Genomic DNA, 14575 nt, shown 5'->3' with positions numbered 1-14575 from the left:
CACGCCAGGCCTCCCTGTCCATCACCAACTCCCGGAGTTTACTCAAACTCAGGCCAGGAACTGGTAATTCTTTTTTGTTCGTTTTGGTTTGTTTTTTTCCCAATCTTTATTAATACAAAATTAAACTATAGTTGATTTACAATATTGTGTTAGTTTCAGGTATATAGCAAAGTGATTCAGATAAACACACACACACATTCTTTTGACACTCTTCTCCATTATAAGTTATTACAAGATTTTGAATTCCCTGTGTTACACAGTAAAAACCCTTGTTTATCTATTTTATATATAATAATGTGTCTCTGTTAATCCCATACTCTTAATTTATCTCCCTCCCCCTTTCTGCTTTGATAACCATAAGTTTGCTTTCTATGTGTGAGTTTCTGTTTCTAAATATGTTCATTTGTATTATTTTTTTAGATTTCATGAATAAGTGATATCATATATTTGTCTTTGTCTGACTTTACTTAGTTTGATCATCTCTATGTCTATCCATGTTGCTGCAAATGACAATATTTCATTCTATACTATGGCTGAGTAATATTCTATTGTGTATGTATATCATATCTTCTTTATCTACTCATCTGCTGACAGACACCTAGGTTGCCTCCATGTCTTGGTTACTGTAAATAGTACTGCTATGAACATTGGGGTGCATGTATTATATCTTTTGGAATTAAGAGGTTTTATCTTTTTTGGCTATATGCCCTGTAGGGGGATTACTGGATCATATGGTAATTTTATTTTTAGTTTTTTAAGGAACTTCCATACTGTTTTTAATAGTGGCTGCAGGAGCTGGTAATTCTTTAATTAAACCACTTATTTTTCTCTTCCTATGGCCACAGAGTGAAACCCTTCTTGAGCCAATATATCTGTGCCACTCAACAGGGAATCAAAGCTGGACAAACTGTTACCACCACTGAGGAGCAATACCAGTTTCATACCCCATTGCTCAGTAACATCATTGGTGAGATGTCCACCCACGTTCCTGGGAGATGAGACACTATATGCCTATCTCCCACTGCATGGATGGACACTGACCCTTTACTTTAGTTCCTGGGACTCACAGTTCTCTGTGAAACTCCAAAGGCTTGCAACATTCATCGCATTCATGGGGACACTGCCAACCAATGACATGAAGCCATTGTAGAAATGCAGTTCATTTTCATATAAGCTCTGGAATCAGTTCGTGGATTTAAATCCCAACTCTGTCATAGTGAATATATTTTATTCTTTCTGTGCCACAGATTTGTCATTTGTAAAACGGGGAACTACTAGTAATTATCCTCAGAAGGATGATGAGGAAGAATAACTATATCTATATCTATCTCTCTCTCTCTCTCTCTCTCTCTATATATATATATATATATATATACATATATAAATATATATACACACACATCTATATATACATGCACAATCCTGAGAACAATGTCTGGAGCATGGTATAGAGTTAATATCTGTTACCTACTGTTACCATAACTATTATCTTAAACAATACCAAAAGTTTTACACCAAAATAATGCCCATATTTCAATAATACCTCAAAATTAATTCTAAGGAAAGGTTATACTAAATGAGATTGATACTATAAAAGTTACTCTCCGTAAAAAGCATCCTTTCTTTCACTGAGTTAGGTGCCTTGTGTTATAATTTGTTAATTTCAAAGCAGCTACAAACATTTTAAAGTTAAAAACACTGAGTTTTCATGACCTTTCTTAAATCAGATAAACTCATTTTAGCAATTGTGCTAATCCAATAATTACAGTTGAAAAGAATCCTATAACATATATAAGAAGGTATTTGGAATCATGTGGAATTAAAAGACGCTTGTTCCTTGAAAGAAAAGCTATGATCAACTTAGATAGCTTGTTAAAAAGCAGAGACATTACTTTGCTAACAAAGGTCCGTCAGTCAAAGCTATGGTTTTTCCAGTCGTCGTGTATGGATGTGAGAGTTGGACTATAAAGAAAGCTGAGTGCCGAAGAATTGATGCTTTTGAACTGTGGTGTTGGAGAAGACTCTTGAGAGCTCCTTGGACAGCAAGGAGATCCAACCAGTCTATCCTAAAGGAAATCCAGTCCTGAATATTCATTGGAAGGACTGATGTTGAAGCTGAAACTCCAATACTTTGGCCACCTAATGCGAAGAACTGACTCATTGGAAAAGACCCTGATGCTGGGAAAGATTGAAGGCAGGAGAAGGGGACGACAGAGGATGAGATGGTTGGATGGCATCACTGACTTAATGGACATGAGTCTGAGTAAACTCCGGGAGTTGGTGATGGACAGGGAGGCCTGATGTGCTGCAGTCCATGGGGTCGCAAAGAGTCGGACATGACTGAGTGACTGAACTGAACTGATCTGATATTCACAACCTCTTTCCTTACAAGAAGTCCTTTAAAGTCACTGAAAAAGTCTCACAAGGTATTAGATAGAAGAGAATATTCCTGATGAAAATTAATGAAATGAATTCTCAGATCAGTGTCAGAAATTACAAAAAAAGACTTTCTGGAAGTAGACTCTCAACATGAACCAGAAGTTTCAATTTGAATCAAAATAGTGACAGTGGTTTCTAAAGGATTGGAGTTATTTGAGCTGTAAACCTTGAATAGGGTGTGTTTGTATGTGTAATCAAAAGACGAAAACCACTTTGCCCAGCAGAGCTAACCACTTTCAAGGAAGTCCAGGATAAAAATTAACCCACATGTTTAAGTATCTAAAAGACCCATAGTTCTCTTAATCAAAGCAAAAGGGCATTTTGCATTAGAAAGTAGATTTTCTTTTATCTTTTTCTGTATTTTTAAATCACTTTGAACAGTACAGAGAATTGATTTGTTTCACCTTTTGTTCATAATCAATTTTAGTTCTTATTGTTTTGTTAGTTATTATTTCTACCAAAATGATAAAATTAAATCATAAAGTTTGATATATGCCTGATCTGAGCTAAGTATATTAATTCTGAAATTATATTACACTTTTCACAAATCTGGTATGAAATGAATTCTCATGCATATCATTCCTAGTTTTAATGACTTTGTTGACTGATTTACTCTTCAAATCTGCTTATTTATATAAAAATGTGATCTGTATTAAAAAAGTAAGTAGGTTTGGGAAACCGCACAGTTGTGGTTTTACTAAATTATCTAGTAGCTATCTTGTTTGCTGCTGCTAAATATTCTACAAGACTTTGTTTCTGTGACAAAGAGATGAGTTCACACCACTTTGCTCAGGAGATGAGTAGCTGTCACTTTAATAGCTCTGCCTTGAGTGGTGAAAAGACAGTGATACATCAATGTAAATAATTTCCTTGGTTAGACCACCAATCACACAGCCTGACACAATCAGAGCTTGGAAGGGGCATTTGCAACAATAAACAGAAGCCTCTGATTTTTACTTAAAATTTCAAAAGCTGTCCTGATTTCTAGCTTATTGGCCTTGATTACAGGCCTATGAGGAAAGAATTATTTAAATGACTAGCAAAATTAGTCTGCAGATGTCAATCTCCTCTAGCTTTAAAAATAAAAAATAAAAAAAACTTTACCAGAAACTAAGCTCTTTATAAAGTAAAATAACTGTTTTCTGAACAGTTAAAAGTAAGCTTAAAAGTAATGAATGAATGGAAAGAGAAAGATAAAAACAAATACCAAAAGTATATTAAGAAAACTGTTAACTTTTAATTATTTAAAATAAAGGAAAAAATCACAGTAAAAACTCATCATCTGCTAGAGAAACCCTTCCACTTCCCTCTGCCTCCACTACAACTATGAAATGGAGTAACAAGGTCCTACTAAGACATACCTTAAATAATGGACAGAGCAAAATACAAAGAAAATTATTACCTTCTTTTAATTTCTTTTGAAAAATATACGATTATAGCAGTAACACAAAAAGCTGTACTGTTTATTTACATAATGACACATATCAATACAACATATATGACGATAAGAGCACAAAAAAGGGGGAGGCAGAGGGGCAAAATTGTTATATTTCACCAGAATCAAGTCATCATTAATCTTGAAGTAGACTGGGTCAGCTAAAGATGCATACTGAGATATCCAGAAAAGGCTGCTAAGAAAATAACAACAAAACAGTAGCTAAAATATCAACAAAGAATCAAAACTGTACACTAAAAAATTCTGCTTGACACAAATGAGGCAGTAAAAGAGGAACAAAAAAAGAATGAGACAAACAGAAAACATATCAAAATGGCAGACCCCAATCCAACCATACCAACAATTACATAAAATGTCAATGGAGTAAGCTATCTTAATAAAATAGCAGAGTTTCTTTAAATGCATACAAAAGCAAAACCCAAACATATGCTATCTATGAGACACACTTTAGATTTAAAGGCATTTAGGAAAAAAAAAAAAGGCTGAAAGCAGTGAGCTGGAAAAGGCATACCAAGAAAACAATAAACAAAATAGAGCTAGAACAGGTTATTAATATCAGATGAAACAGACTTTAAGTTCTGAAATATCACTAGAGACAAAGAGGAATTTTCCATAATGATAAAAGGTCAAAACGTTGGAGGATGAAACAATTATGAATGGACATGTACCTAAGAACAAAACAGAACTGAAAGTAGAAATAATCCTTCTTGCATTTGTTAGTAGTATCAACATTTCTCAATGAAAGACTGTCCCCAGTTCCTGCCAGAAAACCCTTTCCTACAGCAACAACTATAGTTCTTTCCAGCTTCTGGTACCCACACTCTCCTCTCACCCCAGGGGTCCTAGGGAAGGTCATGACTCCCTGCTGCTGCTGCTAATAAGCTCTTTTGATTCTACTGAATTCTCCCTAGGTACCCCTGAGATGTAATGGGGCTTCTCTCATAGCTTGTCAGTAAAGAATCTGCCTGCAATGCAGGAGACCTGGGTTCAATTCCTGGGTTGGGAAGATCCCCTGGAGAAGGAAATGGCAACCCCCTCCAGTATTCTTGCCTGGAGAATCCCCATGGACGAGAAGCCTGGTGGGCTACAGTACATGAGGTCGCAACTAAACCACCACCACCTGTGTGATATGCCATCTGTCTTCTGACGGAAATTTGACCTTTATCTAAAGTCCCCTCCTTGGATTGAAAGAGACTAGCAGTTGCTTACTCAATGGTCATTCTCTCTTTCTCACTCAAGTTAAAAGAACTCTGATTTTGCCCCAGAAAAAGAACGACATTTCCAGTCTGCCCGAGGACACATGCTGACGCCATACGAACTAAGTCTCAGTAAACAAGAAGACCTGCACCCTCTTTCCATCATTTATCTATTCTGTTACTTGGATAAAGGATGTGACGGTTAGAGTTCCAACAGCTGTTTTGGACTTTAAGCAAGGAAACCACACCGAAGGATGGTAGAGGATAAAGCCTGAAGGAATTTTGGTCCCATGTGTCCTTTGGATTTGTCGTTCTGGCCCTGGACTGTTTATTCATACCCAAGAAAGAAATAAACTTCTATTTTGCTTAAACCATTGTTTTTCAAGCATCTGCCACTCAATCCTGATACATACAGCCTGTGAGGCACTCGTACCTGGCCCTGACTCTCTTTCTAACCTCTCTTGTATGACTCTCTCCTTGCTCACTGTGCTCCAGCCGCTTGGGTGCATGCAGAATTCTTTACTGCCTTTTGTAGCTCTTTGTGGAAGGACATTCCCCGCCCCTGAAATCTCCCTGAATCTGAGTAACTGTTCATCAAGGTCTTGGTTGAATTGTCACCTCCTATAAGAAGGCTTCCCTGACCATCCTAACAACAGCTCCCCTTTTAGGTTCTTTCAAAGCCCTCTGTTTTGCTCCGTTATGGTATTTATCACCATTTGTAACATGTATTTGTTAGTTTACTTCTTTATTGTCTCTTTCTCTCATTAGACTCCATTAGGGAGGCTGTCTTTCTGATTCTCTCATCTATAAAACACATGAAGTTTTCTGTGGGCTACATATCACTTTGTGCCTTGTATACAGTAAACAAGCTCACAAAACATTTGCTTTTAAAAATTACATATCAGTATACTTCACCTTTATCTGATCTCTTGTCTCATTAACTAGGTCAGGGGTTGGCAAAGTTTGTAAAGAGTCAAAGGGTAAATATTTGAGACTTTATCATTTTTGTTGCATATTCTTCTCATCCCTCCTCAACAACCCTTTAAAAACATAAAAAGCATTCTCAGCTCGAGGGCGATATAAAAATAGACTGAGGGTAGAGTTTGGCCCATAGGCTGTAGGCAGTCAACCCTTGTGTAGACTCCAACTGTCTTAAGGTCAAGCCTGAGTTATTTACTTATATCCTCTGGGACATAGCACAATACTGAGCACACAGCAGGTTCTCCATAGACGCAGAACTCAGTTGCATTGGGCTAAACTGATTGGGTTAGGCATAGAGGAGAAACGAAATCGAACACCTCAGTCAGATTTGGTCTAACAGGTATTTTGCCGGGGAGAGAAGGCCTGTGGTCCAAGCTGAATGACTCAAAGGGTCATTTACAGGGATTACAGGTAATGGGAAAAGACAGCTTCTCATTCCCTTACAATCTTAATACCCTCTGCTTCCAAGCAGCAACCCTGTGACCTTAGGCAGCTGCCCTCCGTCCAGTGTGGCTGACAGGGGCCCAAGAAAGAGTCAATTTTCCCCAGTGGTTACTTTTGTTCTGCATTACTATGCCTTGGTCTCTGGTTCCCTTGTCACCCAGCATTCGGAAAACCTGCTGGCTTAAAGACAGCATCTACCTCCAGAGGTACAAACAGCTTGACAAATACAGAATTACTTATTTAACCATTACAGATTATTCTTAGATGGTGACCAGGAAACCATTCTGAAAACAGTTTCTGAATGAGAGCAAGTACTTGCTCTTGCTGTGGTTCCAAATCTTGTGATATACTGATCTAGATAAAGGAAGGAAAGAAGGAATAAATGGATAAAAATACTCCCTGGTCATAATCATGGCCACAGCTCCCACTCCTGGGACCACCAGAATGCCAGGAAGTTGCAGCGTCTCCTGAGAGATCCCAGAATGTGTACAATGTTTTCCCCGCACCCTGGCAAAGTCTGAGGTCAGAGCCACTGGCCTCAAGAGAACAGTGCCTCTTTCCTGTAGCATCCAAAAGGCTCAGAATTACTGCCAGCACCTATCCTCTCAAAAGTCTTCTTCCCAGGCCTGGGCAGAACAGAGGGTGGGGGAGATCAGAGACATTATTTCATGTCCTGCCAGCTCTTCAATCTCCATGGAGTAGTGGGCCAGCCACAGAAAACTGGCTCCATCTCTAGGCACTTCTTTCTTTTTCATGTTCTTGGGGTCTCAGAATAATTCACTGCAATGTTCTAGCATTAAGTCTCTGCCACTCCATATTCAACTCCCATCTTCACGGCAAGAACAAAGGCAACAAGTGGTCCCTTGTGGGTTATAACCTAGCAAGCAGGTGTTTCCCAAAGAAGGTAAGATTCAGATGCTTAACAGTATGACTGAATAAATGCATTACCTAATCAAGCTTGGTGTACTGCAGTCCATAGGGTCACAAAGAGTAGGACAGGACTTAGCGACTGAACAACAACCAAGTTTCACTCTGATGATGTAGCAAGTCCTACATTTTAGATATAAGAAGAGAAAGGGTGGAAATAATTTATGTAAAGATAGGCTGTGAGTTAATGATGGAGTAGTAAATAGCATCAAAGTCCCTTGATTCTGCATAAGATCTTGTCCCTTGTCTGCATAAGATTTTATCTGCCAAAGAGCCAAGAATGTGGCCATGATGCTAAGAACAGGGAGCACATGGGCTGGGAAAGAAAGGAGTAAGAGCCTGAGGAAACACTTTGGAAAGAGTTAATTAAACAAACCTCGAGGTCCCTGTACCTGCTCTAATGAGTGTCTGGGGGTTCTATGTTTCTGAAGAAGCAATCAAAACTAAATGAAACTGTAACTTTGAAAATATGACTCTGGGACTTACTTCTGCACGTCTGACAAAGGAAGGTAGAGAAGGAACTGTAAGAAATACTGGACACTGTTCCATGCAGAAAATATTCTTTGGGGAACAGACCTTCCTAAGGAACAAGAATTGCTTAACACTGAGCACACCAAGACAGCTAACAGGAACTGAGAGGTGGACGCTCTTTTATCTCTGAACACCTCTCCTGCCAGCAGCACCACAGCAGCCATCCTTGAGTCCGATGTGGAGAAAACAGCAAGAAAGATCAGTGCCAAGGATTTATTTTTTCCATATATCTGATACGACCTGACATCATCTTTTTTGATGATGCTCCTTGGAAGAAAAGCTATGACAAACTTAGAGAGTGTGTTAAAAAGCAGAGACATCACTCTGTTGACAAAAGTCTGTATAGTTGAAGCTATGATTTTTCCAGTAGTCATGTATAGATATGAGAGTTGGACCATAAAGAAGGCTAAGTGCCAAAGAATTTATACTTTCGAACTGTGGTGCTGGAGAAGACTCTTCAGAGTCCCTTGGACTACAAGAAGATCAAATCAGTCAATCCTAAAGGAAATCAACCCTGAATATTCATTGAAAGGACTGATGCTGAAGCTGAAGCTCTAATACTTTGGTCACCTGATGGGAAGAGCTGACTTACTGGAAAAGACTGATGCTGAGAAAGAATGAAGGCAGGTGGAGAAGGAGGCAACAAAGGATAAGATGGTTGGATGGCATGAAAGACTCAGTGAACATGAGTCTGGGCAAACTCTGGGAGACTGTGAAGGACAGGGAAGCCTGGCTTGCAAAGAGTTGGATACATACAACTTAGCAACTGAACAACATCTTTTTTGAAAGTGGAATCATGGCCAGGAAACCAAAGTAAGTTTCCAGAAAGACTGTTGAGATTTCACGCCACTTTGGGATGAAAAAACTGGTTGAAGCAGTCATCTAATTTACTGTTTCTAACTGTCTCTCCATGTGTCCTTCCTTCTGTGTCCTTCTCTCACAGCTCCTCTGGGAGGCCTCTGCCCACAGCCACCACCATTCGTGGCAGGTTACAGACCCCTCTTGCTGAGCCGGCCTAGAGGAAACACACCAGACTAATCTCCCAGGCAGCTGTCCAGGGTCATGAAAGACAAACCAAGCATACACTCAGGACCTGGGGTCAGATTACCAAGCTAGAAACAGAATCACAGAATCACAGGATCAAGATGGTGGGGCAAAGCGGACATGGCAAATAGGAAGTGAGATCTCAGAAAGGAATTAACACTCAGAACAGAAAACCAAAGCTGTGATACATAAGGTCAGAATTAAAAGTGAGAGCTGGAAGCACTAGTATACAGCTCAGCTGGGTAGGGCCACAGAGATGGTGAGCAAAGAGAAGAGTGCCAGGAGGCCTTGACTGGGACTTTCTCTCCCACCTGGTCCTGTATTGCAGGATAAGCTCTGTCTGCTGATGTCTCTACAGAACTTAACAACCCAATCCCCAGTGACATAAAAGGAGACTAAAGCAGGGGGAGGCTTGTCCCAGCAATCTGAACAAGGTCATATAATTAGTTGGAGGCACACCCAAGATGAAAACCTTCACCTCTCCAACTCTGCTTTTCTGTGCATATGTAGACAATATGCTTGCACTTTTCAGATGCATTTGAAATGATGCTCCCATGTAAGACTAGTTATATAGAGTAGGAGCTCCATATGAAGCACTGCCTGGCAAGGCAGTTATTATTGGGAAGTACCTTAAGCCAGCAGTCCCCAACTTTTTTGGCACCAGGGGCCAGTTTCATGGAAGGCAATTTTTCCATGGACTGGGGGCAGGGAGGAGATGGTTTGGGGATGATTCAAGTGCATTACATTTATTGTGTGCTGTATTTCTAATCTAATGTCATCACTGATCTAACAGGAGGGATTGGTCCATGGATTGGAGGTTGGGAACCCCTGCCTTAAAAAGTAAGAATGATAACCAAATGATCAAGGCACTACACTTTGAGTAATCTTGAAAGTTTTGAGGTCTGAATCTGGAAAGATACTTAGAAATCTCTTTAGGATGCATGCATGCTAAGTTGCTTCAGTCATGTCTGATTCTTTGCAACCCTATGGACTGTAGTCCACCAGGTTCCTCTGTTCAGGAGATTCTCCAGAGTCTGGAGTGCATGGCCATGCCCTCCTCCAGGGCATCTTCCTGACCCAGGGATCAAACTTGCATCTCTTACGTCTCCTGCATTAACAGGCGGGTTCTTTACCACTAGCGCCACTGGGGAAGATCTCTCTCTAGCATAGGGTTTCTTAAATTCAGCACTACTGACACTGTGGACTCAATAACTTTTTGCTTTAGGGACCTGCCTTATGCACTGTAGGATGTTTAACAGCATCTCTGACCTCTACCCACTGATGCCAGTAACAAAGCCACCCCTGGTCCCCTAACCATCATGACAAACAAAAATGTTTCCAGACATTACCAAACATCCCCCAAGTAGCAAATTATACCTGGTTGAGATCATGCAGTAAATACGCTTATGCTAAAGTAAAATGAACCAAGTCAGGACACTAAAGGCTGTTATACTCATTATTACATGTGGTTTAGTGCATTCAAAAATGTATGTTGACATGCTAATAGCAAAAGTATACTCACTGTGTACAAGGAAACAAAAATCTTTCCACATCAGCAACAGAGTGAGTTTTGTAAAGCCTTCTGCATCATATTCCACGACACCCCTAAGTAATAAAAACACACACAGACAAAAAACTCTCATAAAAACAAGGTATCAAAGAGATGGAACCAAGTAGAGAATATATTCATAAAGCAAGGTTATTGAATCCGAGATACATTTAAGACAAGTGAGTGTTACCACAGGAAGGATGTGGGATTTGGAATGAAAGCATCTAGGTTTGAGTTACAGCTTTACTATCTATTATGACCTCTGGCAAATCACTTAGCCTTTGGAGCCTCAGTTTCCTTATCTGTAAAACAAATATAATCACATGTGCAAATTTCATCATGGAGTTGTGAAAAACAAGTAAGGCCACCCATAAAATGGTTAGATGGTATCACTGACTCAGTGGACATGAGTTTGAGCAAACTCCAGGACATGGTGAAGGACAGGGAAGCCTGGCATGCTACAGATCATGGGGTTGCAGAGAGTTGGACATGACTTAGTGACAGAACAACAATAACAATCCACAAAATACTATGCAAATGTTAGTCACTAGTGATGAGCAAAAGGACAAATGAAGAAGTCAGGGCAGCAAAGACCCAGGTCTATACAGTGATTATCCAGTCTCACTTTCATTCAGGTACTGAACAGTCACAAGCAATGACAGTATGACTAAGTTCAGGATTATAGATGACTATCTTCCAAAGTACTTGGCATCCTTTCTCTTGTGTTCCCTGATCTTCCCCACTGGGCTCAAGACAAAGTAGCAATGTTAGCAGGGTGGACGTGGGGTTCAGATGGGAGATGCACACCTCCTGTGTCAAAGGAGAACAGTCCCTGAACACAGAAGGGCCTAGACTGAATTCTGATGGGCTCCTCTCCCCCAATTCCCTCTGGAGCTGAGTGTACAGGGGGTGACACCACCATAATGTACCAATATTAATCACACAGAGAGGACAAGTATAACTTTCTCTCTCATCCATACAAGGAGACCTTTGCTGTCCTTAGAAATGCGTTCTCCCTGGCTGAGTCAGGCTAAACAGACCATTAATACTGATGGCCTCTAGGTTTAAGTAGGAAGCAACAGGTGACCCCACTGTGAAGGTAAAGGAACTGAAGCACCGAAGGTTGAATGATTTGCTCAAAGACTGTTGACACATCATTAAAGTCTGCTGACAAGTCAACAACTTTATTCATCAGTTTGTATTTCTTTTATGGATATGTAATTTACTCAATATTACAACACTGTTATCTAAACTTTTTAGACCCTGCACCCCATAAGCAAAAACAAGCACTGACAGAATCCTTCCCATTATGCATATAGTACAGTATATAGTAGTATTTGTATATGATTTTGTAGTTGTAGACAACTACTATTATATTATATGTGTAATAAAACACAAAAATGTACACACATAGAATGAGATTTAAAAACAATTGTTAACAAGTGTAAATGCAATTTTTCACCCTTTTCTTGAATACCAATGAAGTGAGGGGAGGCACATGCCCCTGAGGTACACGCACCCTGCTTTGCAGGTCACTGAGCTAACATCTTCATTTCCAGTAACATACACAAAAAATAATCTTACTCAAAAATGAGAAGACTAACAGAGTTATTTATTAAGCACTGTTCATATCATAAGTACTTTCTCAAAATGCTCATAAAGAAAGCTGAAAAATACCTTAAGTGTTAAGAGACTCATGACTCATTAACAGTTATGCTGTTTAGATATTGTTACTCTATTTTGGCGATATGAGAAATTCCACAATGGATAAGGAGAACATTTCTTAAAATTGTCTTGAGGAGTCAGAAATTTTCTTTTAATTATGTCACATTTGTAAAATTATATCCCAACCTTATTCTTGATTTCATCTTCTCATTCCTTTTATCTTAATTTCTTCAGTTACTGATTTAAAATTTTAATATACACACCTTCTCTAGAATGAGGTGGGAGGTAACGAGAGCACTAAAATGCTTAGTGCTTAGGCAGAGTGTGCTCCACCTTTTAAAGAGACTGTGAGGAAAATGCAACCACCCACCACCCCCCAAGCTAAGCCCTGAGTGGGAGGTTGATAAGGGCTCTGCCACCATTAAGGAAACAGCTGCAGAGCAGCCAGCAGGGGCCACATGAAGGAAAGGGCCAGAGTACAGGGTGGGTGGTCAGAGGAGACGCCCACCCTGGAACTGCAGCTACACACTGCCCTCCTCCCTTGCAGGGCCTTCTTCCAACATACTAATCCCAAGTGTGAGTCATGGCACTGGGGTCTAAAGTCAGATTTCCTTCCTGAATCTCTGCGGCCCTGTGGGGAGTGGGAGTCCTGTCAGGAGACCTGAGTTCTGAGGAACAGGGTTTTTGCCTCAGCTCTCTCTGAGAATTCCACAGGTGACTGAACTGGTCAAGTTTTATAGGTTTTCTTTTGTAAAATGTGCCAGGAAAGCCCACTTGGCTCACCTCATGACCACTATGAGATGACGGAGGTGAAAGTGCTGTGTAGACTGTAAAGAGCATAAGAAGAAGCAGGTGTGACAACCACTTTTACTGTGGTGTTTGGGGCTAGTTATGTGGCTGCTCCAGGGAAGATATTTGACTCTATTTGCCAAACAATGCTGAAAAAAATGTCTTTCTGGGAGCGTTAGTATGAGTAACACACCAGGAAGAACCAAAATAGCATTGAAAGGTATCATATAGAAGAACTAAGTGCTATTTTCTTCATTGAGCCCTCCCCTTAGGGTCACCAGGGTGTGAGGGCATCACTGATTTAAGGTCTTAATGAAGAACTTACGTGCCAAAGTGGCTGAGGAAGGCAGCAATATACTCTCTTCTTTTGTGATAGCCTTGAATCACATACTGCACCTGGAATACAAACCCACAGCTGAGTACAGTAGGGAATTATTAAATGCTTTATCATGTAAAATTTCCAAGATTCACAGAAGTAGAAAGAATAGTAAAATGAACACCCATATGCCCACACCTATCTTCAATAACTGTGAATATTTTGTCTAGTTGCTTTATCTAGCCATCTACCTATCTATCAACCTGTCAATCAATCTTGCTGAAATGTTTCAGAGGAAATTAGAGACATCATGACAGTGTGCCCCTGAACACTTCAGCATGCATCTCTGAAAAACAAGACAGTTTCTTACACAATCACAATACTGTTACCACACTCAACAAAATTTAGTAATTCATTCTCTGAATTTATTTAGTACCCTGACAATTTTCCAAACTTCCCAACTGTCCCCAAAATACATTTGGAAGAAAGCAAGGATATAAACAGGGATCAGGCATTTAATCTAGAAAGTCTTTTACTATAGAATAATAGTAGCTCCTGGGATGTGAGTGTGAGAGCCTAATACCGACTTTTCAGAGATTGGGCTGTCTTATCCTGCATTCTAGGCTCTCCGATGGTTTCCTTCCTTTTTTCTCTACCTTCTGTATTTCCTATGAGTTGGAAGTTAGAGCTAAAGGTGTGATTAGATCCAGGTTAAACACTTTTGGCAAGAAAACTTCCTAGGTGATACTGAGTTTGATCACTGGTTAAGGTGATGTCAGCCAGACCACAGTACTGTAAGGGAAAGGTTCCCTTTTGCTGGAGTGAAAAATCCAGGGGTACGCTCCTTAAAGCATGGGAAGATCAAGTTCCTTAGTGGTTTTAGTATCTGTTGGAGATCCTTGCCTGAATCAGTTACTTCAACTGAGGCCTGAAAAATGGTATGTTCGTATTTTCTCATTCTATCTCATTTAACAGCTGGCATTCTCCATAAAGAAGAGTTTCCTCTCATCAAATGGGTCTACTTGGTTATCTTGAACTACAAGTCCTTTGAAAAGGACAGTAATGCTCAATTATTTCTTTTTAGGTTTGTAACATTCAGAATAAGGAGTGTTACAACAGGCGATTTTATTTTGCCTTTTTATATTTCCTTCTTAACACCAAGTGACAGTTTCTATTAAAAAAAATCGTGAACTCATTAAGCTAAGGCATCTGAAAGTTAGTCATTTACCCATCAGTTT

At 39.8% G+C, this 14575-nt stretch overlaps 1 protein-coding gene across 1 annotated transcript in view; it reads right to left on the bottom strand.

The window, feature by feature from the left end:
- BABAM2 (BRISC and BRCA1 A complex member 2) overlaps positions 1 to 14575 on the bottom strand; it is a 393777-nt gene that overhangs the window by 74230 nt on the left and 304972 nt on the right. Inside the window, exons 9-10 of the mRNA XM_065927231.1 lie at positions 13347 to 13417; positions 10541 to 10623 (exon numbers count right to left, since the gene is read on the bottom strand). Coding sequence (XP_065783303.1) covers positions 10541 to 10623; positions 13347 to 13417 — 154 coding nt within the window. The remainder of the gene's footprint in view (positions 1 to 10540; positions 10624 to 13346; positions 13418 to 14575) is intronic.

The sequence above is a fragment of the Muntiacus reevesi genome, chromosome 3 (assembly GCF_963930625.1).
Source record: "Muntiacus reevesi chromosome 3, mMunRee1.1, whole genome shotgun sequence".
NCBI classification, from domain to species: Eukaryota; Metazoa; Chordata; class Mammalia; order Artiodactyla; family Cervidae; genus Muntiacus; species Muntiacus reevesi.
The sequence above is the reverse complement of the archived record's forward strand: the minus strand, read 5'-3'. Positions and strand labels throughout refer to the sequence as shown.